At 47.5% G+C, this 27,953-nt stretch overlaps 1 protein-coding gene across 1 annotated transcript in view; it reads left to right on the forward strand.

Annotated features, from left to right (window-relative positions):
• Nucleotides 1–27,953, forward strand: part of plxna4 (plexin A4) — a 485,825-nt gene that overhangs the window by 433,707 nt on the left and 24,165 nt on the right. The window contains 5 exon segments of the mRNA XM_055653389.1: nucleotides 3,590–3,656; nucleotides 6,544–6,690; nucleotides 19,185–19,344; nucleotides 23,216–23,319; nucleotides 27,585–27,684. Coding sequence (XP_055509364.1) covers nucleotides 3,590–3,656; nucleotides 6,544–6,690; nucleotides 19,185–19,344; nucleotides 23,216–23,319; nucleotides 27,585–27,684 — 578 coding nt within the window.

Here is a 27,953-nt window from a genome sequence, read left to right on the forward strand (position 1 = left end):
GCTGACCACGGATGCTGTTTGCATGGAGTTTGCACGTTCTCCCTGTGACCATGTGGGCTTTTCCATAGGTGCTCTGATTTCTTCCCACACTCCAAAGACGTACAGGTTTGCAGGTGAATTGGCTGATGTAAATTGTCCCTAGAGTGTACTAGTGTATGGGGCGATTGCTGGTTGGCATGGACTCGGCGGGCCGAAGGGCCTGTGTCCACACTGTATCTCCAAAAGCAAAAGCAGAAATAAAACTAGACTTTCCTCCAGGAAACCTGGAATGAGGTGAAGGAGGAGGTGGGGGCAAATCTGCAAGCGAATGATTCTTGCAATTGATTCTTAATTTTGAAAAAAAATGTGATTTTTAATTTTCTTCTTTTGCACGTTATAATCTAAATGACATCCCTTTCCATTCTCAAGTTTTCTTGTTTCCCCCCCTCCTCCCCCCTCCCCCTCGTTCTGGAAAGAGCTAAGAGATAATGAACAGTTAACAGCAATCAAATAAGCAAGATTTAATTAATACTACAGTGAGGCAGGCTCTTCTGTGTGACTGCATTAAAATGCAATTTTCTCCATATTTTAATTGGAAGTCACACTTGCAATGGGATGGCTTGCACCAACTGCTGGGGATTGTGACAGGATGTAATTGCACAGGTCAGGCTTCAAGAAGATTAAAGTTATATTGTTAGTACGTGAAGGATTTAGGAGCGTTGGAATGATGCGTCGCTGGTCGTGTGTCGTGGGGGTGATTTCACTGTTGAATCACCTTCAGTGGCCCGTCCACATCTTACCCGAGCTGACCTATGGGATTAGGTGTGGAATCGCGTTCAGGACTGGGGCTGAATGCACGTACGGTTGAGGCTGTGTACTGGTCGGGAGGGTTACGTTTTAGAGGTTTTCAGCGCCATGCCTGTACTCCACATGGACTTGCACCAAGTTTATCCAGACTGCCAGCTTCGTCCCAGCAGCTGTAGCTCTTTCACTGTTATCTCAGCACCTCAGTCTTTGTCACCAGCTCACACCCTCTGTCAGCCTGCCCATCTGTGTGTGTGTGTGTGTGTGTCTTTCCCTCTCCCCCCCTCTCCCTCCCTCCCCGTCTGAAGCATCTATCCAGAGAGGCTGCCTGTCCCGCTGAATTACCCTAGCATTTTGTGTCTATCTTTGGTGTAAATCAGCATCTGCAGTTCCTTCCCTCTCTCCCCCTCTCTCTCCCCTCTCTCTCCCTATTACAGGGTGGGCTGGACAAGGACAATGCTAATAATCTGACCATCTCTCTCTCCTCTCTCTCCGCTATTACAGAGTGGACGGGTCAAGGACAATGCTAATAATCTAACCATCTCTCCCCTCTCTCCCCCCTCTCTCTAACCATTCTGATAATCTACTTCCTTTTATCAACAGTTTTTTTAAATTGTTGAAGATACATTATAAAAACATGTTTTAATTAATTCATTTTAGGCAGTAGTTTAACAAGTTTAGCTGAAACAAATTTTACGGATTGACCCAAATCTGAGAATTGACAAGCACCTGACAATTTGCAAACGTGGCTGTCCCCCAGTAATTAACCTGTAATTAACAGGAGGACATCTATTGCAAAGAGAATCCATCACCTTAAAGAGACATGGCAGATTAGCAGAGCTTTGCTGTAGCACCAGGAATAATACACAGCGAGATGCAATGCTTAAAGCACCTGTCACCATCTAGCAGTCTCTTACCTGGCTTGCAATGAGCAATGTTCCAAGAGATAGTTTTCAGTTACGGACCTTATCTGCAGACGATACTTGCCTCTTGCTAATTTTAGCCGGAGCATGATACCTTAACATCGGTTAAAGATCAAAGGCAAGACATAAACACTGCCGTATAGGCTAACTCGCTATATTTGGAAGCACCAAAGGCAGACTGGAGATAAACCCAAAAAACTGGAGTAACTCAGTGGGACAGGCAGCATCTCTGGATAGATGCTTCAGAGGGGGGGGGGGGGGGAGGGGGGGGAGGGGGGGGGGGGGAGGGGGAAAGAGAGGGGGGGGGAGGAAGGAGGGGGGGGAGGGGGGGGGGGGGAGAGAGGGGGGGAGAGAGGTTGCTGCCTTACAGCGAATGCAGCACCGGAGACCCGGGTTCGATTCAGACTACGGGTGCTGTCTGTACGGAGTTTGTACGTTCTCCCCCTGACCTGCGTGGGTTTTCTCCGAGATCTTTAGTTTCCTCCCACACTCCACAAAGACGTACAGGTTTGTAGCTTAATTGGCTTAGGAAATGTAAAAATTGACCCGAGTGGGTGTAGGATAGTGTTAATGTTCCGGGATCGCTGGTCGGCGCGGACCCGGTGGGCCGAAGGGCCTGTTTCCGCGCTGTATCTCTAAAATAAACTGAACTAAACTCAACACTCATATCAAGAGTCTGGACATGAGTGTCATACTGTAGGTCCCAAACAGAACAATGACATTTTACATGCAGCAGCACAACAGAATATGGAAACGCGTACACTGCCTTCTTCCGGATGGCAGGTGTGGAATGAGTGTGTGGCCAGGGTTTTAAGTCGATGAGAGGGGCAAGTTATTTTACACAGAGAGTAGAGGGTGTCTAATATGCACTGCCAGGGGTGGTGGTGGAGGCAGATACAATAGACGCATTTGAGAGACTTTTTCTGGATATGCAAGGAATGGAGGAACATGGATCGCGTGCGGGCAGGGGAGATTAGTTTGGGATTGTGTTTGGCAGGGACATTATGGGCCGAAGGGCCTGTTCCTGTGTTGTACTGTTCTATGGTCCAATTACTCCAACAGTGACTGCAGTTGACGCAGTACATCACTGATTCTCCGGTGCTTTTGGACATTCTGACATTTTGAAAAATGTAATTTTATCTCTGACTAAGTTTAAGATAGAACTGCAGATGCTGGAAAAATCGAAGGTAGTCAAAAAATGCCAGAGTAACTCTGCGAGTGAGGCAGCATCTATGGAGAGAAGGAATAGGCGACGTTTCGGGTCAAGACCCTTCTTCAGACGGATGGGGGGGGATGGGGGTGGCGGGAAAAAGAAAGGAAGAGGCGGAGACAGTAGGCTTTGTGGGAGAGCTGTGAAGGGGGAGGGGAAGGAGGGAGAAAGCAAGGACTACCTGAAATTAGAGAAATTAGAAGTGTTTCGGCCCGAAACGTTGCCTATTTCCTTCGCTCCATAGATGCTGCTGCACCCACTGAGTTTCTCCAGCACTTTTGTCTACATTAGAGAAGTCAATGTTCATACCGCTGGGGTGTAAACTACCTAAGCAAAATATGAGGTGCTGTTCATCCAATTTGCGCTGGGCCTCATTATGGCAATGGAGGAGGCCCAGGACAGAAAGGTCAGATTGGGAATGGGAGGGCGAGTTGAAGTGCTATTTAGATTGTTTTTCCAAACTCGTCATTGCCGTTCTGCCATAGTTTGCTGAGTTCAGTCCTGGCCTGTGTGTTGAGATTTCATTACCTTAAAAGCACAGCGCAATTGTATCCATTGTTCCGTATTCCCCTCAAGAGTTGTCTTCGTTGGTGAAGATTCAGCAATAACGCCGAAAATTTACATAAAATCTATTCAATCTTTTTATCTCTTTCTTTGTTCTTTTACTTTTTAGAACTGAATCTGTGGCAGAAAAGATGCTGACCAACTGGTTTACATTCCTCTTGTACAAATTCCTTAAGGTAAGCTCGCCAAATATTCTTTCCCAACTATGTTTTCCCTCATAGCTTTTCCCTCCAGTTGGCCTCACTGTGAACTAGCAGCCTGAAGATGTTTATCACTGCCTGAGTGGAAACATAGGCTTGGAGATACATGCATGAACCGATTGGCAAGGCTCACTTTTTGTTCTAAATGGAGTCTGTTTCTTGACCTTTCAACCTCTTTGGCTTTGGGTTTTATATTTCAAAATGATAGACCTTAAACATCCATTGGTACATTATGGCTGCAGTGCGGACTGTCCCCAAAATCAATGGGAGCTAACGGCTTCATCTACCACCAGGAAGGACAATAGGAATAGATGTTCCCATCTGACCCACTCAACATCCTGATTTGGAAATATTACACAAATCTTCTGAAGTAGGCACAGTATTCTGGATGCGGCCTCATTAATGCTTTAAAGAACTGAATCATAATGGGTGGCGCGCCGGTAGAGTTGCTGCCTTATAGCGCTTACAGCACCAGAGACCCGTGTTCAATCCCAACTCCCGGTGCTGTCTCCCCGTGTACATTATTCCCGTAACCGTGATCTTTGGTTTCCTCCCACACTCCAAAGATGTGCAGGTTTGTAAGTTCATTGGCTTGGTAGCAATGTAAATTGTCCCCAGTGTGTGTAGGATGGTGTTAATGTGCGGGGATCGCTGGTCAGCACGGACTCGGTGGGCCGAAGGGCCTGTCTCCGCGCTGTATCTCTAATCTAAACTAAATGACAATTTCTATTTTTGGGAGGCTTTATATTTTCGGTTTCTTCTCTCTGTATCTGACAGCCTTTTGTCTTCTTCCCATCTCTGGCCTTTGTCCATCCATCTACCAAACAAAACTCCCTCGCATGTATCCACCTATCACTTGCTAGGCTTTATCCTGCCTCACCTTCTCCCTGCTACGCACAATCAGACTGAAGAATGGTCCTGATCCAAAACGTCACCTATCCTTTTTCACCAAGGATGCTACCTGACCCGTTGAGTTACCTCGACACTTTGTGGCCTTTCTCTTTTTCCTTGAGACCAGCACATGCTTGGTGTGTGAAGGGCCTGTTTCTGATCTGTGTCACAGTCATAGAGTCCATACAGCATGGAAAGAGGCCCTTCGGCCCAACTCATCCATGCTAACCAAGATGTTCCTTGTGTCTCTTCCAATTTTGGTTATGTGAACTAGAGGCTTTAAGGTGAGAGGGGAAAGATTTAATAGGAATCTGAGGGGTAACATTTTCACACAAAGGGTGGTAGGTGTATGAAACGAGCTGCCGGAGGAGGTAGTCAAGGCAGGGACTATCGTTTGAGAAACATTTAGACAGGTATGTGGATAGAACAGGTTGAGAGGGATGTGGGCCAAACACAGGCAGGTGGGACTAGAGTAGATGGGGCATGTTGGCCGGTGTGGGCAGGATGGGCTGAAGGGCCTCTTTGCACGCTGTAAGAATCTATAACTCTATAACTACCCATCTATCTATAAATGTTGGCCTTGCTTATTGAAGCCTACACATGGAAAATGAATATATATTTTTTAGAACTTAGCCGCTTGCAAGAAAGCTATAGGAAAAAGGCAAGATGTATGACATTTTACATTCCCAGAGAGAGCTCATTTATTATTAGCTGTGCTGTTTCTCTGCGGCTGCCATTTGTGCTTCATTTAATTAAGTAGAGCCCTTTAAGGGACTGAGCACACAGTGCTGAGTTGGCAGATCTCAGTCTGCATTGTTCATGGCCCCAATCCTCTGGTGACAACTACTGCTCCTTGCCTGACTCATGTGTAGGTCCTCCACCAACGATGAATCATTCACCATTTCCTCGGTCATCCTCTGCTTTGATCTGTCATGTTCACATCTTACCCTTCCATATCTCTAGTTTCCCTCTCCCCAAACTCTCAGACTGAAGAATAGTCTCAACCCAAGACGTCACCCATTCCTTCTCTTCAGAGATGATGCCTGCCCCGCTGAGTTACTCCAGCATTTTAGGTGACAAGGAACTGGAGTAGAATTCGGCCATTCGTCCCATCACGTCTACTCTGCCATTCAATCATGGCTGATCTATCTCACCCTCCTAACCCCATTCTCCTGCCTGCTCCCCACAACTCCTGACACCCTTACCGATCAAGAATCTGTTAATCTCCGCTTTAAAAATACCTAATGACTTGGCGTCCACAGCCATCTGTGGCAATGAATTCCACAGATTCACCTCCCTCTGGCTGAAGAAATTCTTGCTCACCTCCTTTCTAGAGGCACCTCCTTTTATTCTGAGGCTGTGCCCTTTGATCCTACACTAGCAGAAACAGAAGGCTGTGCCCTCTGATCCTAGGTTCTCCCACCTTCCTGCTTATGGCCTATATCCCTCAATTTCTTTGCGCCGCGCGCGCGAGGCTTTGGAGGCTTCAGCCGTGGGCCCTGTGGACAGTAACATCGGGGGGGCTGAGCTGGTTGGTGACCGACTCAGAACTCCAGCAACAGCAGCTTCGTCTGCCCTGAATCGTGGGGCTTCAATCGGCCAGTTCGCGGGGCCTTTCATCGCCCGGTGGGGGCCTCGATTGCCTCGACGCAGCAATTTGACCGCGGGACGGTGGAAGATCCCGCCGGACGATTTTAAGCCGCCCCGGGCCAGGTGATGCGTCATCCCCCTGTCCCCCCCCCGGGATTTCCGCCCATGTTATTCCCTCTAAACCTTTGCAATCCCTCTAGCTCTCCAGATGTCTTTTAAATGCTGCTATTATACCAGCCGCAACTACCCTCTCTTGCTGATCGTTCCATACACCCATACTGTGTGAAAACATTGCCCCTCTCACCTTGCCAGTTGCATATCTTCTGTGCATGCCGCAGTGCTAATGCTGACCTCTCGTGTGTGTGTGTGTTGTGTTGAACAGGAGTGTGCAGGGGAGCCATTGTACATGCTTTTCTGCGCCATCAAGCAGCAGATGGAGAAGGGGCCCATCGACTCCATTACAGGCGAGGCCCGCTACTCTCTGAGCGAGGACAAACTCATCAGGCAGCAGATAGACTACAAGACGCTGGTAAGTGAAGAAACCAACCAAGGGCAGGAAAAAAAGTGGGGGAGGGGTGGGGATATAGGGCACGGGGCACTGGGATGCCTCGGAGGATGAGTGACTTAATTTGTGCAGATCACAACTTAGTGACGGCACGGCGGGGCAGCGGTGGAGTTGCTGCCTCACAGCGCGAGAGACCTGGCTTCAAACCTGACAATCAATCAATCAACCATTATTGTCATCTTGCAAGCAACAGTTGTACAGTGCAAAATGAAAAGACGTTTCCCAGGGAATAGCGGAGCATCGCACATGAAATTTAAAATGTTTCACACATAATAACACAAAAACAATCCAGTCCCTGACGGAACAGTATAAATAAATAGTTAAAAGCAGGAAAAACACAACGTTAAAATACAATAAACCAATCATAAAAAATCTGTCCGGGGCAGCTGATTTGAGTGGCCAGTGCCAGTTATTAAAGTGTCCGTGCCAGCCGCAGAATCAGGTGACTGTGAGTACAGAGTGACTGTTTAGCAGCCTCGCAGCCAGGTGCTATCTGTACGGAGTTTGCACGTTCTCCCTGTGACCTGCGTGGGTTTTCTCTGTCTGATCCGGCTTCCTCCTGCACTCCAAAGACGTGCAGGTTTGCAGGTTAATTGGCTTCGGTAAAATTGTAAATTGTCCATAGTGTGTAGGATGGCACTAGTGTACGGGGATCGCTGATGGGCATGTTTCCGCGTTGTATCTTTAAACTAAACACAGGGGACAGGATATGCTAGTTGAGGTCAGATGGGTTGTAAAACTGATGCGTGTTCATTGTCCCTAAACTGGAGATGCGCAGAAATAAAACTCTTCCAAGGAAGAGATGTCACTTGCCATATGGTGCATGTGATTCGCCCAAGGATCTCCCATCCTTTGCGAAAAACACCAGAGTAAATAGTGCCGACGTATTTTTTTTAACATGCACCCTTCCCTCTGGTAAATTCTTTGGGAGAAGGGACATCAATCATTATGTAATCTGTGCGGCCCTTCCTAAATTGGCCTGTTTTGCACACCGTGTCTCAAACTAAATTTTAAAAACATTGTAGACACAAAATGCCGGAGTAACTCAGCGAGACAGGCAGCATCTCTGGAGAGAAGGAATGGGTGACCTTTCGGGTCGAGACCCTCTGCGGACTGACGAATCTGAAGAGTTCCTTCTCTCCAGAGATGCTGCCTGACCCGCTGAGTTACTCCAGCGTTTTGTGTCTGTCTTTGGTGTAAACCAGCATCTGCAGTTCCTTCCCACACTAAAAACATTATTGCAGAGAGCCACCTTTATGTTACCGGATCAATGCGTCAACTGATTGTTTCTGTGAAGGCAAACAAGCGAAGAAGAATTGAAATTCTCTGAAGATGTCGACGTACAGAACTGCAGATGCTGGAGCAACTCAGCGCGTCAGGAAGCATTTCTGGAAGACATGGATGGGCGACGTTTTGGGTCGGGACCTTAGTTTCTTGGTTTCTTGGTCCTCCAAAATATTCCAAATGGAATTTAAACTGGAGGTGGTGAAGGGAGGGCTTAAGCCAGAAAGGGTTATTGGGAAGAAAGAGCTACTTTAAATTTAGTTGCATCTGGTTGGGTAACTATAGTAGGGTGGAGATTATTCCATTCTTTAATTGTGCGGGGGAAGAACGAATTGCTGTACACATATGTCTTTGTAGCTGGGATCACAAATTGGATCGAATGTCCTCGTCTGCTCCTAATTGGTTTGGGTTTGGTGTAGGTCTTGTAGTCTATGTTGAGCTGACCATTTAACATTTTGTAAAAACAGGTCAAACGGTGAGCGTGAATTCACGTCTGTCTTGGAGAGGGTTCCACCCCAGACCCTTCTTAGAATTACCATGGAGGTGGGTTCCGACCAGAAACGTTGCCTACCCATGTCGTCCAGAGCTGTTGCAGGGTTGAGGGGGAGAGATAGAACAGAAACATAGAAAATGGGTGCAGGAGTGGGCCATTTGGCCCTTCGAGCCTGCACCGCCATTCAATATGATCATGGCTGATCATCCACAATCAGTACCCCGTTCCTGCTTTCTCCCCATATCCCTTGATGTCGTTAGCCCCAAGAGCTCTATCTAACTCTCTCTTGAATTCGGCCACGATTGAATGGCGGAGTAGACTCGATGGGCCGAATGGCCTAATTCTGCTCCTTGTGCTGCCTGACCCGCTGAGTTACTCCGGCACTGTTACTGTTACTGTGTGTGTGTGTGTGTGTGTGTGTCTGTGTGTCTGTGTGTCTGTGTGTCTGTGTGTCTGTGTGTCTCTGTGTCTCTGTGTGTCTGTGTCTGTGAGGGGTTGTAGCACTGGGCTGTAGTGTGGACATTGGAGGAGAGGGGGAGACAGCTGGTGTGATGCCCAGATCACATCTTCTGTTGTACAGACTAAATGCTCCGCATGGTGAATTATGCATTGCTTCAGCGGGGACCGTGGCTAGCTCAGGGTCCTGTAAACAATCTGTTAATTTATTTGTAGCTTGTATGAATAATTAAAGCTGAAAAAACATGACAGATTAAGGGATACAGCAATCCCTGAATGATCATGCTCTCAGGCTGATTACACTTCAAATCTAACAGGTAATCGGAGTGTCAGAAAGTTGCCAGATATAATGCCTGCCCTCTCTAGAGCCGCTGAGCATCGGCCCAGAAGGTAGGGGTAGCAACAAGGATTGGAGATCTTCCTTGTGTTTCAATACGTACCTCCGTTATTCTATCTTCCAACGCCCTCAAACTATGATGAGACCATCACACTATGATAAGAAAGACTGGATAGACTCGGCTTGTACTCGCTAGAATTTAGAAGATTGAGGGGGGATCTTATAGAAACTTACAAAATTCTTAAGGGGTTGGACAGGCTAGATGCAGGAAGATTATTCCCGATGTTGGGAAAGTCCAGAACAAGGGGTCACAGTTTAAGGATAAGGGGGGAGTTTTAGGACCGAGATGAGAAAATCATTTTTTACACAGAGAGTGGTGAATCTGTGGAATTCTCTGCCAGTTCATTGGCTATATTTAAGAGGGAGTTAGATGTGGCACTTGTGGCTAAAGGGATCAGGGGGTATGGAGAGTAGGTAGGGATGGGATACTGAGTTGGATGATCAGCCATGATCATATTGAATGGCGGTGCAGGCTCGAAGGGCCGAATGGCCTACTCCTGCACCTATTTTCTATGTTTCTATGTTTCTATGATAGACACAAAATGCTGGAGTAACTCAGCGAGACAGGCAGCATCTCTGGAGAGAAGGAATGGGTGACGTTTCGGGTCGAGACCCTTCTTCAGACTGATGGCCTTTCTTCTTCATCCTTCTCTCCAGAGACGCTGCCTGTCCCGCTGAGTTATTCCAGCATTTTGTGTCTAACTTGGGTTTAAACCAGCATCTGCACTTCCTTCCTGCACTCTCACACTATTGTGTGCTTGCAACATGTTCATCAAACAGGCCAGTTGGAAAACAATTGGACTCCTTATAACACTATCAAATATCTCTTGGCTCACAATCAGACAGTCAGGTTTCCATCCATAGATTGTGTTAATAACTAGTTTAGTTTTTTTTAAATTTAGAGATACAGCAATGAAACAGGCCCATCGGCCCATTGAGTCTGCGCCGACCAGCGATCCCCGCACACTGACACTATCCTACACACATGGGGACAATTTTACATTTATAACCAAGCCAATTAACTAACAAACCTGTACGTCTTTGGAGAGTGGGAGGAAACTGAAGATGCCGGGGAAACTGAAGTCTCACGAGGAGAACGTACAAACTCTGTACAGACAGCACCCGTAGTCGGGATTAAACCCGGGTCTCCGGCGCTGTGAGGCAGCGACTCTACCGCTGCGCCACCGTGCCGCCCCCCCCTGTCTTGAAGGGTGGTTAGCACTGAATGGGGTTGTGTGACAGTGGAAGAGATCTGGGCTGTTGAACACGCTCAGTGAGATACAGCTCGATTCCAGCAGCTGTGCCTTTAAGATCCTTCTCGTGTACTAATAAGTAAGACAACTGTAGGAATTATCTGGAATTACCGATGGAAGATTGAGATAACCCGATCGCAGAATTTACTGCTCTGTTACACTGAGGTGTTCGGGATGAGCAAACCATTCGGTTTAACTTGTTTCTGCAAGGCTCGTAATGGAAAAAGTGTCTCTGGCAATCTGTCCGACTTGGGAAGTCTCGCTTCTGGCTGCTTTTGAATCAGGGCAGAGATAATGGCAGAAACCGCCTGAAATAACTTGTTTTCGCTTGAGAGAAACTCTAAAAGTTGCAAATGTTACAAAAGTTCGGGCGGCATCTGATTGAGGAAGGCAGACACAAAATGCTGGAGTCACTCAGCAGGTCAGGCAGCATCTCAGGGGAAAAGGAATGGGTGACGTTTCGGGTCGAGAGACCCTTCCTTCTTCAGACTGAGAGTCAGGGGAGAGGGAAACGAGAGATATGAAGAGGTACAACTGAATGAAAGGTATGCAAAAGGACAAAGGAATGACAAGAACAATCTGTGGGGTGTACAGGTATACTGTGGAACTCTGCAGAACCACAGCCCCCTCCAGGCAATGACTACATTTCTTGCAATGCAAGAGGATGAGGGGTGATCTTACAGAGGTGTGCAAAATCATGAGAAGAATAGATCGGGTAGACGCACAGAGTCTCATGCCCAGAGGTGGGGAATCGAGAACCAGAGGACATACCTAGGTTGAAAGGGATGGGGGGAAAGATTTAATAGGAACCCGAGGGGTAATCTCTTTTACACAAAGGATGGTGCCTGTATGGAACGAGCTGCTGGAGGAGATAGTTGAGGCAGGAATGGTCGCAATGTTGAAGAAACATTTAGATTGGTACATGGATAGGACAGGTGTAGAGGGATACGGGCCAAACGCAGGCAGGTAGGACTAGTGTAGATGGGATATGTTGGCAGGTGTGGACAAGTTGGGCTGAAGGGCCTGCTTCCATGCTATATCACTCTATGACTGTCAATGTAATGGGCGGAACAGCATCCAAGGTCACCCAGGTTGTTGTGATTCAGTGCAACCTGCTTCAACAGCTGCATTGCTGCCAATTTGCAGCTCTAGCAAGTTCCCTCTCCTTTCATAATCCTCCAACCAACTACTCCACTGACTAACCCTACCTCTCTTGTAGCCCTGTTCCCCCCTCCCCTCTGTGTTCACCGAGCCACACTGCCACATGGCCCAACATTGGTCTAGAGATCCCTCCCTCAACACCAGTCACCTCTCTCCTCTCTGAAGAAGGGTTTCAGCCCGAAACGTTGCCTATTTCCTTCGCTCCATAGATGCTGCTGCACCCGCTGAGTTTCTCCAGCTTTTTTGTGTAACCTTCGATTCTCCAGCATCTGCAGTTCCCTCTTAAACACCTCTCTCCTCTCCTTCCCCCTTTAAGATGCTCATTCTTGTCAATGTTATTCTTAGTTACATAGAACAGTGAACATTCGAGCACAAGAACACACCCAAACCTGTAGGTGACAGCTGGAGTAACTCAACGGGAAAGCCAGGCAGCATCTCTGGGGAGAAGGAATGGGTGACGTTTCGGGTCGAGACCCTTCTTCAGACTGGCCGCCGGGACAACAAGAAGGGTCCCGACCCGAAACATCACCCGGAGTTGCTGCCTGTCCCGCTGAGTCGCTCCAGCCTTTTTGTGTCTATCTTCGGTTGAAACCCGCGCCTGCAGTTCCTTCCTGCACGCTATAGGTAACAGCATTGAGGTATCGGTGCCTGGGAAAGACTTGTTCTTGTTCCCGCAGTGTTAAATTACAGCAGGCAAGCCCGCACTGAATGTGACCTTGACAGTGGTCCATCGGTCAGACTGAGTAATCTGAGATCAGGATGCTATTCTTCACAGCCACGCTGTATAAAATGAACATCTCAGACAGTGCATGTGAGTGTGATGCCCGCCACACACAGCAGCATTTAATTGAAAGCCGCAGCCTTTACAATTGAAGAGACAGGCTCTATGGAATCCGCACATTGAACGATAAAACCTGACAAAGGCTCAGATTTGAAAGTTGATAGCTGCCACCGCACAAAAGGGGGTGATGAACACTCATCTTATTGACGTCCAATACCACCAATTGGCAGAATGAAGGAGGAGCCAGTTTGCGCAGAATAATCTCGCTTGCTGCATCTTTTCCCAAGCCGGGCTTTGGATAAACCATCAAGTGGCTCGTGATTAAAGAACAAGAGAGGAACTTGCGGTATTCTGCTTGCCGACTTTGTACTGAGAAGAGCACTAGACGCAAGGAACTGCAGGTGCAAGAGAGAGTTAGATACAGCTCTTCGGGCTATCGGAATCAAGGAATATGGGGAATATTGTGCCCGGCGTGCACAATCAAATAAGATCAAATAGAACAAGTTGTCCGACAACTTTAGGCTGTGCACACCATATGCAAGAAGAAGAAGAAGAAGAAGAATTGAGGGATATGGGGAGAAAGTAGGAACTGGGTACTGATTCTGGATGATCAGCCGTGATCACATTGAATGGTGGTGCTGGCTCGAAGGGCCGAATGGCCGACTCCTGCATTTAATTTCTATGTTTCTATGCTGGTTTGGAAAAAAACTACGCCAAGCCCTGGAGTAACTCGAAATGTGTAGGAAGGAAGTGCAGATGCTGGTTTAAACCGAAGATACACACAAAATGTTGGAGTAACTGAGTGGGTCAGGCAGCATCTCTGGAGAGAAGGAATAGGCGACATTTTGGGTCGTGACCCTTCTTCAGACTGTCAATCGGACGAAGGTTCTCGATCTGAAACGTCACCTATTCCTTTTCTCCAGAGATGCTGTCGGATCCGCTGAGTTACTCCAGCTTTTTGTGCCTATCCTGGAGTAACCCTGCAAGTTCAGGCAGCATCTCTGGAGAATAACCATATAACAATTACAGCACGGAAACAGGCCATCTCGACCCTTCTAGTCCGTGCCGAACACGTATTCTCCCCTAGTCCCATATACCTGCGTTCAGACCATAACCCTCCATTCCTTTCCCGTCCATATAACTATCCAATTTTAGTACGGAGAGGCAGAATATTGGGTCAGAACCCTTATTCAGACGAGGACCCGCTGAGTTACTCCAGCGCCCAGTGTCACTGAGGGATTAGTGCAGACACTCTCTGACTTATGTAAGGGTTACGTTCTGTAAACCATCACGTAAGTTAGATTTTACGCAAGTCGGAATCACCATCCCCATCCCCTTCCCGAAATAACTCACTGAGTCTGAAAAAGGGTTTGATGACCCGAAACGACGCTTGTGCATGTTCTCCAGAGATGCTGCTTGGCCCGCTGAGTTACTCCAGCACTCTGTGTCCTTCACTGGGAGTATTGACTATCTCAGTGGCGTCTGGCTGAGGCCTGGGCACTTTCTGTCTCCCACGGCATTCTGGGTAAACACCGCTGCCATTGCTGGCTTGTTTCCCATGTGAACTTGGGCGATGGTACGGTGTTGTGGAATTTACAAACTGCCTCGATTGCATAGGTACCGAGTAGAGATTTGTTTACGTAAGTGTGAGTTTACTGTACGTAAGTCGCCTATTGCGTAAGTCAGTGAGAATCTGCAGCCCATTATCTTTGGTACAAACCAGCATCTGCAGTTCCATCCGACACGTTTTGTGCTGTGCCAAATAAAGATAGTCTGTGGGTCTCAAATGGGTTTAAAGAAAGATAAACGGGGTTGGAGAGGTTTGGGGAGAGAAATTTGAAGTTTGGAACCAAGCCAGGTGAAGGCACTGGACAAGGAACTGCAGGTGCTGGTTTACAACAAGACAAAAAGTACCACGGTGGGTCTGGCAGCATCTCTGGCGAACATGGATAGGCGATGTTTCACGTTTTAGAGATACAGCGTGGAAATAGGCCCTTCAGCCCACCAAGTCTGTGCGGACCAAAACACCACCCACACACTAGTTCCAGAAGGGTCTCGACCCAAAACGTCACCAATTCCTTCTCTCCAGAGATGCTGCCTGTCCCGCTGAGTTACTCCATCATGTTGTGTCTACACACTAGTTCTATCCTACACTCTCGGGACAATTTACAGAAGCCAATTGACCTACAAATCTGCATGTCTTTGGTATGTGGGAGGAAACCGGAGCACCTGGAGAAAACCCACATGGTCATAAAGAGAACATACAAATTCAGTACAGACAGCACCCGCAGTCAAGATCGAACCTGGGTACAATAATACACTAGGTAGAAAAAAGGGGCAGATACAGAGTGCATATTCTCAATAGAGAGTAGTTTAGTTTAGTTCAGCTTAGTTTATTGTTTTCTGTACCGAGGTACAGTGAAAAGCTTATGTTGCATGTTATCCAGTCAGCAGAAAGACAATATATGATTGCAATTGAGCCATTTACACAGTATAGACACATGATAAGGGAATAACATTTAATGCAAGGTAAAGCCAGCAAACTCTAATCCAGGATAGTTCAATGTGGTAGATAGTAGTTCAGCACTGCTCTCTGGTTGTGGTAGGATGATTCAGTTGCCTGATAACAGCTGGGAAGAAACTGTTCCTGAATCTGGAGATGTGTTTTTTCATACTTCTGTACCTTTTGCCCATTGGGAGGGGGGGGGGGGGGTGAAGAGGGAGTGGCCGGGGAACAGTTCTCCGCATTGTTGCACATCAGTTCTATAGACAATGTCCACAATGGCGTAGAGGAGAATTGGACAGTATCGGAGCCTATGGAAGGACTGTTCAGAAGCCTGATGACAGTGGGGATGAAGCAGTTCTTGAGCCTGTGAGGCACGCACTCCAGCTCCAGTACCTTCTATGCAATGTCCGACGAGGACTTGGTTTATCCGATGTCATCCAAGCGGATCAGGAAACACTGGGAGCACCCGCCCAGACTTCCAGGCTCCAGTTTGGCTCGTGAACTCATGACCCTGTAGGTTAGTACGGAGGGAGATGGAGCTGGCAGCGAGGTAAAGATGTCAGGCTTAGGCCAGCCGAACAAAAGGCAAGAGGATAAATGTCTGGCAAACAATTGAAGAGTCCAGGCCTCGAGGATGGGAGACTAATCAGGTAGGAATTAAACATGGAGGCCCTGCACTAAATCAACCACCCAGACCCTTTGTGCTGCTCCATTAGTTCCAGAGCCTGTTTAAATCCCCGACCTTGCTCCATGGGCTTCTGTTTGCTCTGCCTGCTCCCTTTTGTTTCGTTAAAGGCAACTCTATAAATTTGTCAGGTGAAAGCAGCTTGTGCACATGCACAAAGCAGCAGGCTTGCAAAAGTTCATCTGTTCCTCAATTTACAGCCATCAGATGGTTTACAAAGGAACTGGGGACTTTGCACTTTCCAATAAGGCGCCTGTCTTGGCCCATCTTCTGTTTCCACCATCCTTTGTGATGCAGATTGGCTGGGAGGGGGAGTAGGGGCTTGGAGGTGTGAGGGTGGCGGGGAGAGGGGGGGGGGGGGGGGGGGTGTTGGAAAGGATGAAGGAATTGGGCATCTGACTATTAACTCTCAGGTAATGATGTGCCATTCTTTGCTGTTGATGATCCAATCAACACCTGACTGGATAATACATTCAAGATGCTGGGGTAACTCAGTGGAACAGGCAGCATTCCTTCTCTCCAGAGATGCTGCCTGTCCCGCTCAGTTACTCCAGCATTTTTTTGGTGTAAACCAGCACCTTCATTTCCTTCCTACACATACATTCTGTTGACAAATGTTGGTTTACATTTAAATGGACACAAAATGCTGGGGTAACTATCGGGCTGCACGGTGGCGCAGCGGTAGAGTTGCTGCCTTACAGCACCAGAGATCCGGGTTCGATCCTGACTGTGGGTGCTGTCTGTACAGAGTTTGAATGTTCTCCCTGTGATCTGCATGTGTTCTCCCGGGAGCTCCACTTTCCTCCCTCACTCCAAAGACATACAGGTGCCAAAGACATGCAGGTTTGTAGTGCAATTAGCTTGGTATTGGATAGTGTGTGTAGGATAGTGTTAATGTGCGGGATTGTCATTCAGCACAGACTCAGTGGTCTAAAGGGCATGTTTCTGCACTGTGTCTCGAAACTATATAACCATATAACCATATAACAATTACAGCACGGAAACAGGCCATCTCGGCCCTACAAGTCCATGCCGAACAAATTTTTTTCCCCTTAGTCCCACCTGCCTGCACTCGTACCATAACCCTCCATTCCCTTCTCATCCATATGAATATCCAATTTATTCCTTAAATGATACCAATGAACTTGCCTCCACCACTTCCACTGGAAGCTCATTCCACACCGCTACCACTCTCTGAGTAAAGAAGTTCCCCCTCATATTACTCCTAAACTTCTGTCCCTTAATTCTGAAGTCATGTCCTCTTATTTGAATCTTCCCTAATCGCAAAGGGAAAAGCTTGTCTACATCATCTCTGTCTATCCCTCTCATCATTTTAAAGACCTCTATCAGGTCCCCCCTTAACCTTCTGCGCTCCAGAGAATCTGCCTAACTGTATCTCTGTAACTTAGTTGTTGAAACCCAGAAACCCAACTAAACTCAGCGGGTCAGGCAGCATCTCTGGAGAAAAGGAACAGGTGACGTTTCAGGCTCGAGACCCTTCTTCAGCCTATCTTCCTTGGTTCATATTTCATCCCTTTGAAAACGAATGGATCTGTTATTGCTGAGGATTGCTGCTACTGATTGATTAGCAGGTTGCAGTCCATAGTACAGGTGGAGCCATGCAGCACGGAAACAGACCCTTCGGCCCATCGCGCCCGTGTTTGCTGTCGAGTGGAGACATAAGGAATTACAGCTGCACTCTGTGTTCTAATGGGTGGAGACACAAGGAGGTGCAGATGCTGGATTCTTGAGTAAAACTCCAGATACTGGTTAATGCACAAATGCTGGATTAACTCATCAGGTCAGCCAGCATCTGTGGAAGGAACAGACAGGCACTGTTTTGGGTCAGGTCAGTGAGTTTGCAGAAGGTTCCACAAACTACTGGAGTAGAAATAAAGAACTGCAGGTACTGGTTACTGCACGAAGGGGCGAGGACTGGAATAACTCGCCGGGTCAGGCGGCATCTGTGGAGGGAATGGATCGGGACTGTTTCGGGCTGTGACTCTTCTCCTCTGACCTGACCTGAATTTCTCCCCGCACTTTTTGTGTCCTTTCGTGTAATAATGGGCATCCACAGTTCCTTGTTGCTACACCTCTAGACACGGGAGTCTGCGGCCTGGTTTGCATACTGTTGAGGAGCGGGATTGCTTAAGGGTTTAGCTCGGTCCTGAATGGCAAGGAACATGTGCTCTTGCGGTGTTTAAACAGCGACCTGCTGTTCACCAAGCTCACCAGATGAGACTGGTTGCTCTGGCATGCGGTGCCATTTCACGCTGGCACGACCAGCGCCAAATGTCCGGCCACTGAGAAGCACTTGACTGAAGACTGGAAGCCGCTGCTGCTAAGTGAGAAGAGAGCTGGCAGCTTGGTCGTAACCCAGCCGGCGTCTCACGCTTCCTGCCAACTCATTAAACGTGCTTCTGGGGAGAAGGGGAGGCACGAAGTTGACGTCAGTGGAGGGAATCTGCTGCTAATGGAGACGATGAAATAGCCTCTGTTAATACCCTGAACGGCTGGCTGCCTGTCGATCTGCTTTGCCCTACCGCAACAAAGGGTTAACCGGCTGTGCAAAAGCACCGTAGCAATGTGCGCAGGTCAGGCATACACAGAAGACAAACACTAAAAGCTGCAGTAATTCAGCGGGTCAGGCAGCATCTCTGGAGAAAAGGAATAGGTGACGTTCCTGGCTTGAAGGGCCGAATGGCCAACTGCATCTATTGTCCCTGGTGATAGAAACATAGCAAAAAGGTGCAGGTGTAGACCATTCAGCCCTTCGAGCCAGCACCGCCATTCGATATGGTCATAGCTGATCATCCAGAATCAGTATCCCTTTCCTGCTTTCTCCCCATATCCCTTGATTCCGTTAGCCCTAAGAGCTACATCTAACTCTGTCTTGAATACATTGAGACATACAAGGGTCGAGACCCTTCTTCACGTAGTGAGTGTGAATGGATTTAGAATGTATTTCTCTCCGTGGCTTATTTTAAGGTTGATCACAGTCTGAAGAAGGGTCTCGACCTGAAACGTCACCTATTCCTTCGCTCCATAGATGCTGCCTCACCCGCAGTTTCTCCAGCAATTTTGTCTACCTTCGACTTTTCCAGCATCTGCAGTTCTTTCTTAAACATTATTTTACTCATCTATAGACCTTTAAACATTAGAGATATAGCGCGGAAACAGGCCCTTCGGCCCACCGAGTCCATGCTGACCAGCGATCACCCCGTACACTAACACTATCCTACACGCTAGGGACAATTTACAACTTTCACCGAAGCCAATTAGCCTACAAACCCGTACATCTTTGAAACGTGGGAGGAAACCGGAGCACCCGGAGAAAACCCACGAGGTCACGGGGAGAATGTACAAACTCTGTACAGAACTTAGACTGCGTTTCACCATTCATAATTCATCATCTAACAACTTGTGCTTTGTGTCTCTTCAGGTTCTGAATTGTGTGAATCCAGACAACGAGAACAGTCCTGAGATTTCCACAAAGACGCTAAACTGTGACACGATCACCCAGGTCAAGGAAAAGATCTTAGACGCCATCTTCAAGAACTTACCTTGCTCCCATCGACCAAAGGCCGCTGATATGGACTTGGGTAAGATTCTTAAACCTTCAACTCCAGCCGCTGCCCCACCTAGATAGATAGATAGATAGCCTTTTATTGTCATTCAGAAATCTGAACGAAATTGCAGCAGTCATACATATAATACCATACAATAAAACAACAATAAACACACATTAACATCCACCACAGTGAGTCCACCCAGCATCTCCTCACTGTGATGGAGGCAAAAGTCTTAGGTCGCAGTCTACTGGCTAAATTACCGTGTGTGCTAGCCCTGCTTATGCACGTGTGATATTATTTAGCTGGACAGCATGCAATATAATGTCTTTCCCTGTATCTCAATGCACATGACGATCATGTGCGGCAGGGTGGCACAGCAGGTAGTGCTGCTGCCTCACGGCGCCCGAGAGCCAGGTTCGATCCCGACCCCTTGGATGCTGTCTTTGCGGAGTTTGCATGCTTTCCCATAAGACCGCGTGGCTTTCCTCCCACATGCCAATGGCAAGCAGGTTTGGAGGATAATTGGCCACTGTAAAGTACCGCTAGCGTGCAGGGAGTGGATGAGAGAGTGGGAGAACATGGGACCAGTATGAACGGATTTGCCGCGGAGAAGGAGCTGTGGGGCGGCACGGTGGCGCAGCGGTAGAGTTGCTGCCTCACAGCGCCAGAGACCCAGGCTCGATCCTGACTACGGGACTATCCGTACGGAGTTTGCACGTTCTCCCCGTGACCGCGTGGGTTTTCTCCGGGAGCTCCGGTTTCCCCCCACACTCCAAAGACGTACAGGTTTGAGGTTAATTGGCTTCGGTAAAAATGTGAGGTTTATTGGTTTCTGTAAATGGTAAATCGTAAAGGGGAAATCTTTTAGGACCGAGATGAGGAAAACATTTTGCACACAGAGAGTGGCGAATCTCTGGAATTCTCTGCCACAGAAGGTAGTTGAGGCCAGTTCATTGGCTATATTTAAGAGGGAGTTAGATGTGGCCCTTGTGGCTAAAGGGATCAGGGGGTATGGAGAGAAGGCAGGTACAGGATACCGAGTTGGATGATCAGCCATGATCATATTGAATGGCGGTGCAGGCTCGAGGGGCCGAATGGCCTACTCCTGCACCTATTTTCTATGTTTCTATGTCCCTAGTGTGTAGGGAAGTGCTAGTGTACAGGGATCACTGGTTGGCATGGACTCGGTGGGCCGAATGGTCTGTTTTCACACTCTATCTCTAAAGTCTAAAGCCTGTGAGGGTTTTTTGCGACGTCTTGAGGTTGCTTTGTAAATGAATTTCCTTCACTCGGGGCTGAGGAAAGATTGGCCGAGATATTAGTCTTTCTGCCGTTCCCACCTCACCACCCATGAGTCCCACTATGGCAGCTGGGAACTTCTAGTCAAATGATTTAATAAATCTGGAATTACTAAAAACAAACCATTCGTTAATAGGAACTGGGAAATAGCTGTGCTAAGTTTAGAAATCCATCTGGCTCATTAACATCCGTCAGGGAAGTTATCCACTATCCTCACCAAATCTGCGGTCCATATGATTCTAGATCCAGCAGTATAGTGGTCTCTTAATGGCAACCGCCATTCAGGCCACTTAGGGATGGCCAATAAACGCTGGCATTTCCATCGACTCAATCTCCACTTCACGCTGCCTCAGCAAGGCCATCAACATAAAGGGCCAGTCTCACTCCCTCTTCTCCCCCCTCCCATCAGGCAAGAGGCACAGAAGTTTAAAAACGCACACCTCCAGATTCAGGGATCGTTTCTTGCCAGTTGTTATCAGGCAACTGAACCATCCTCTCACCAACTAGAGAGCAGTTCTGACCTCCCATCGACTCATTGGAGACATGTGCACTATCAATAATTGGACTTTGCTGGACTTTATCTTGCACTAAACATTATCCCATTTATCCTGTATCTGTACACTGTGGACGGCTTGATTATGATCATGTATAGTCACGTTTACTCATGACTGGATCGCAGGCACCAAAAAGCTTTTCACTGTACCTCGGTACACGTGACAATAGTAAATGTCCTGTCCCACTATACGAGTTTACCCAAGAGCTCTCCCGAGTTTAAAAAAAAAAATCAAACTCGTGGCAAGTACGCAGAATGTGCGTAGCGGGTACATAGAAACATAGAAAATAGGTGCAGGAGTAGGCCATTCAGCCCTTTGAGCCTGCACCGCCATTCAATATGATCATGACTGATGATCCAACTCAGTATCCTGTACCTACCTTCTCTCCATATCCCCTGGTCCCTTTAGCCACAAGGGCCACATCTAACTCCCTCTTAAATATAGCCAATGAACTGGCCTCAACTACCTTCTGTGGCAGAGAGTTCCAGAGATTCACCACTCTCTGTGTAAAAATCGTCGGAGCTCAGGACGTCTCTGTGCGGCTCGTAACGCTAACGGCAGGTACTCGGGAAACACGGTAAGCTTGTGAAGTTTTTTCAACATGTTGAAAAATGTCCACGAGCCCCGAGTACCTACGAGCGGCCATTACCGTAATTCTCCGAGTTCGAATCAGGGAGAACTCGTGAATTACCTCGTACAGTGGGACAGGCCCTTAAGAAATGAAACAAAACTAAACTTAGAGTTGGAATTCCAGAGATCCAGACCAAGATGGCTGGACCAGCGAGTCAATGGTGGAGCAATTAATGTCCTACTTGTTCAAGGGGCCGGAATTGGAAGAGTTCAGGAAACCTTAAGGGCAAGATGAGGTTGCAATGTCAAGGAGACACCGCAGAGTCACTTATTTATAATCATAGTCTCGGCTGACTCCTGAAGAGAGAGCACTTGAGTGAGGTATTAGGTCAGCGTCAGATGTGATAATACCATGGCTGTTATCCACTCCGGGGAAAATTGAACAGGGAATAATGTGTTCTTCTTAAAAACAGCAGTGACTGCTTTACAGTATGTGTAGGTAGGAACTACGCGTGCTGGTTTCAATTGACGTTAGACACAGAATGCTGGAGTAACTCCACGGGACAGGCAGCATCTTTGGAGAGAAGGAATGGGTGATGTTTCGGGTCGAGACTCTTCTCCAGACGACTTTAAACTGTCTAACCGGCACACTAGCGGAAATAAACCAGACATTGTAGATGACCTCGAAAGGTCAAGAAGGTCAACCATCAATGGAGAGTCAATGAAAATACTTACTGATGCCTTTCAAGCTGAAAGAGACGTTTTCCTTGTGTTGGCGTGGTGACTTCCTCCTGCCGTGTTCAAAGTGCTTGTTTTCTCTTGATAATCAATTCTGATTGATTTGTTCTTCATGTTAGAATAGACTAACTTTCACTAAGTATATTCCTCCTGTCTCTTTTATTATTTGTTTTTCCACTAACTCCCTGTTTTTCCCCTCCCACACCCCCTCCCCTTCCCCACCCCCCTCCTCACCTCCAACCTGAACTACTATCTACCTCTTTAGTAAACCTCGGACTATCTTTGATCGGACTTTACTGGCTTTACCCTGCACTGAACGTTATTTCCTTATCATGATGGACACAAAAGGCTGGAGTAACTCAGCGGGACAGGCAGCAGCATCTCTGGAGAGAAGGAATGGGTGACGTTTCTGGCCGAGAGACTGAAGAAGGGCTTTGACCCAAAATGTCACCCATTCCTTCTCTCCAGAGATGCTGCTGCCCGTCCCGTTGAGTTACTCCAGTTTTTTGTGTCCATCTTCGGGTTAAACCAGCATTTGCAGTTCCTACCCACACATTCCCTGATCATGTACCGATACACTGTAAATGGCCTTGATTGTAATCATGTATTGTCTTTCCGTTGACTGGTCAGCATGCAACTAAAGCTTTTCACTGTAGCTTGATCGGTACGCGGGACAAAACGGAAACTGAAACTGAACCTTCCCCCCCCTCCCTTTGTGGGAACCCTCTCCTTCCAAACAGAATGGCGACAGGGAAGAATGACCAGGGTGATTCTTCAGGACGAAGATGTCACCACCAAGATAGAGAATGACTGGAAGAGGCTGAACACACTGGTGCATTATCAGGTGAGCAGTGGAGTGTTGTGGGTCAGCTGTTGCCCAACAGCATGCGAGAGCAAGGGAGTTTGTTCGGAATTAATTCGGAAGGCTTGGCTATCTGCCTTGTGCAAATTACACATCCCCTCCTCTGATAGAAGCGTCCTCTCTTCATTAATGTGCAAATAATTTGGGAGATAAGCCATCAGCCGCTAAATTAGGGCATTTGACTTTGGACCACATTGGTGATAAATTAAATGTCACGGTTTTGACTGCCAGTGTGGAGGTGGGAAGGAAAATCAGATTAGAAATTGATTGCATCGGAGATGTGATAATGAAGACAGGAGTTAATTCTTTCATTGGAGAGGGCAGGTTATCCTTGACAAATGCTGTCAAAACCTCTGAGGTTGTTAGTGCTTGGGGGAGAGTGATGGTGCTGGAGGGGGGGGGTCCAATATTGACAATGATAGTTTTGATTTTTCCAGCGGTGATGTCAATGCTCGTCTGGGTAAGTGTGTTTTATTGTCATGTGTCCCAGATAGAACAAGGACATTCTTACTGGCAGCAGTGAATTACACAACAGAATATGTAAATAATGGAATAAAACAGGAAAAAAAGTTCAGTGTGTGTGTATGTACACATGCTCACATATACACAGGTGTACAGAGACACAACATGCTGGAGTAACTCTGTGGGACAGGCAACATCTCTGGGTAGAAGGAGTTACTCCAGCACTTTGTGTCTATCCAGGTTAAACCAGCATCTGCAGTTCCTTCCTCAATATGTAAGGTGTGTGGGTGTGTGTGGGTGTGTGTGGGTGTGTGTGTGTGTGTGTGTGTGTGTGTGTGTGTGTGTGTGTCGCACACAAATATTTATATGTGAGTGTGTATATATACATATACACACACGCACAATATATGTATATATACACACACACACACACACACACACATATATTTGTGTATGTATATTATTATTGTTGTATTATATGTATATATGATTATTATATATGTACTATTATTGTTATTAATGCACAATTATCGTTTGTTTTTTGTGTGTGTGTGTGTGTGTATGTATGTGTATATATATACACACACACACACACATAAAAAACAAATGATAATAGTGCATTAATAACAATAATATGTGATTCTCTGTGTTGAGGGAACAGAGGGTTCTGCGAATACTGCAACTAACAAAGCCTAGCGTGATTGCCGTGTCCACAAGGCTTTCTGTCAGGCTGCGATCAATTTAAATAAAGATATGCCACTTGAATGCAGGTGCATGAGGTTGATATGAATATGACTTGCGTATTTGTGGCCTCGGTGAATGTCTTGAATGACTAATGTGACGTGGTGGGCTGGCAGTCTCTTTATCATTGCTATCACATGAAACTTGCTGTTTGTTTTATTTTCTTACCTTGCGGGTGATGGCTCCCGCAGGAGGCTCGCGTGCACCTCCCCTCCTCCGAAACTTGAGTTTGAGCCAAGACTACTCCAGAGGGAGGTGTGCTTTCTGCCTCAAAGCTCCAAACATTTTGGCTGTTCCAATGCAGCAATAAGACTTCCCACAACTTGGCACCCACGCCTTGAACATCAGATGTGAAGTTAAACCCTCTTGATGCCACCTGTTGCATCGGAAGCATCACTTTGGATCACCCTTACTCCTGAACATATTGTAAATAGTGTCGTGGAGTCATACAGCACGGAGGAAGGCCCTTCAGCCCAACCTGACCATGCTGTCCATGATGCCCCATCTACACCAGCCCCTCCTTCCCCGCGTTTGAAGGCGGCACAGTGGTGCAGCAGTAGAGTTGTTGCCTTGCAGTGCAAGGGACCCAGGTTCGATCCTGACTATGAGTGCTGTTTGTATGGAGTTTGCACATTCCCCCTGTGACCATATGGATTTTCTCTGGTTTCCCCCCACTCTCCAAAGACATGTAGGCTTGTAGGTTAATTGGCTTCTGTAAATTGTAAATTATACGTAGTGCGTACGATAGTGTTATTGTACAGGGATGATCACTAGTTGGCATGGACTTAGTGGGCTGTTATATAGTACCATCCTCAAATACCTCCTCTAGCAGCTCGGTGCATATAATCTTATTAAATATTGTCCCTCTCATTTTAAACCTATGCCCCCCTGTGTCCTCCAGAATACTGCCTGACCCGTTGAGTTACTCCAGCACTTTGTATTTTACTCAGTATTTCCAGGGCCAGGTAACAGAACCAGCAGTATCCTTAATACTTTCCCTGGTGTGTTTAGCGCGCCACCACTTGGTCAGAGCCATGACCAAACGGGGCCAATGAGAGTGGCACAAAGCATTTGATCCACATTGAGAGGGAGGGAGATAGATGGGGCTCCGTGAAGGGTGGCATGAGTGGACAATGTGCTAATCCGGCCAAAGCTATTAACTGTGAGAGTAATGTTGAAAACAGTTTATACATCATCCCAATCCCAATTTTGGATCTGTGCCTGTAATCCTCTCAACAAATTAAGTTGCCTGAGCTGCTCTCCCCTGAGAATTCCAGTAGATTCACGAGTGTGCCTTTTCCCCATCTATGCCCAAGCACTGACAGATTCCAGTTGTACGTTCTGAAGCCAGTCCATTGACTACAGGGTCGGGAGTGTGCTTGGTCAGAGATACCATGGTTTACAAGTCGATACTTCCCTGAAAGTGCCAACACAAGGCAGGGTGGTAAAGAAGGTGTAAGGGCATGCTTGTCTTTGTTGGCAAGGCCATTGAGTACAGGAATTGGCACCATGTTATAGAGTCATACAGCGTGGAAACATGCCCTTCGTCCAAATTTCCCCACACCAACATGTCCCGTCCACACTAGTCCCACCTGCCTGCGTTTGGCCCATATCCCTCTAAATCTGTCCTATCCATGTACCTGTCTAATTGCTTCTTAAACATTGCGATAGACCCGGCCTCAAATACCTCCTTTGGCAGCTTGTTCCATACACCCACCACCCTTTGTGTGAAAAAAGTCACCTCTCGGGTTCCTATTAAACCTTTCCCCCTTCACCTTAAAATCATTGTTGAAATAATTGGACAGGTCGCAAATGGAGTTTGTGTGCAGCTCTGGCCTCTACACTACAGGGAAGATCTGTTTGAACTAGAGAAGGTGAGGGGGCCACTGAAGCTGTGAGGCAGTGCTATTGAACTGGGTATGATTGGCCTCTTTACTGATCTTCCAAGTTAACGACAATATCTCATTCTCATATACAGCATTAGTTCATAAGGAATAGGAGCAGAATTAGGCCATTCAGCCCATCAATTCTACTCCACCATTCAATCGTGGCTGAACTATCTTTCCCTCCTAACCTCATTCTCCTGCCTTCTCTCCATAACCCCTGTCCCCGTACTAATTTTTACCGAAGCCAATTAATCTACAAGTCTGTGCGTTTTTGGAGGGTGGAAGGAAACCTGAGCAGCAGTAGAAAACCATGCAGCCAGAGTTGCTGCCTTACAGCGCCAGAGACCCGGCTTGAATCCTGACAAATCTGTATGGAGTTTGTACGTTGTCCCTGGGACCACGTGGGTTTTCTCCGGGTGCTCCGGTTTCCTCCCGCACTCCAAAGTCGTGCAGGTTTGTAGATCAGTCGGCTTCTGTAGATTGTAAAATTGTCCCTGGTGTGTGTAGGACAGTGTGCTGGGATCACTGGTCAGTGTGGACTCGGTGGGTCGAAGGGCCTTATTTCCGTGCTGTATCTCTGAAACAAAAACTGAAACTTGCTCGCATTAGCACTTGGATCGCCCACGAAACTTGGAACAGTGAACCTTGCAGGCAGGAATCCAAATCCAGAGTTAACACATCCTTAAATGAAACAAATGTACGGGCATTGTCGAGGGGTGTTTTCTGTTCCAAAACATCTCACAGTGTTTGCAGTAAGCAGGCACCAGAGGCAGTGATGGTAGACACAAGTTCCTGGTGTCTCTGGCTGGCTCTTGTTTTAACGCAAGCTGACATGAAAAAGGTTCGTGCCACAACGAAGCTTCATAATTGTTGAGAATAATCCTTCATAATCAATCTGAAGAAGGGTCTCGTCCCGAAACGTTGCCCATTCCTTCCCTCCAGAGATGCTGCCGGTCCAGCTGAGTTGCTCCAGCATTTTGTGTCCATCTTCGAGAAGAATCCTTCCTTCGGTTCTCCTGCGCAACAGACCCCCTCGACTGCGCCGCTGATTGGCAGGCCCTTCCACACATCCATCACCGTCGGTGCAATTAAAACAGGAAAGCAAAGTCTTTGAATTGCTTGATGAGTTTTCTCTTTCCCTCTCCCAACCCTCCACAGGTGACAGATGGCTCAGTGGTTGCCCTGGTTCCCAAGCAAACGACGGCTTACAATGCGGTGAATAACTCCACTGTCTCCCGAACCTCAGCCAGCAAATACGGTGAGTTCCTATCCCAACCTCCCCTCCCACCTCCTAACCCATCCTCATCCCAACACCCGAAGAAGGGTCTCGACCCGAAACGTCACCTGCTTCCTCTTCTCCAGAGGTGCTGCCTGACCCGCTGTGTTACTCCAGCACTTTGTATCTACCTTCACCCCAGAGCCAACAGCAACCTTCTTCCATCTGACAGAAGTCTCCTCGGCCAAGAACAAACCTTTGATCTTCCCCGCTCTCCTCCTGGCTGCCAGTGTGGCTCAGTTGTGAATTTG

The sequence above is a fragment of the Leucoraja erinacea genome, chromosome 22 (assembly GCF_028641065.1).
Source record: "Leucoraja erinacea ecotype New England chromosome 22, Leri_hhj_1, whole genome shotgun sequence".
In the NCBI taxonomy this organism is placed as follows: Eukaryota; Metazoa; Chordata; class Chondrichthyes; order Rajiformes; family Rajidae; genus Leucoraja; species Leucoraja erinaceus.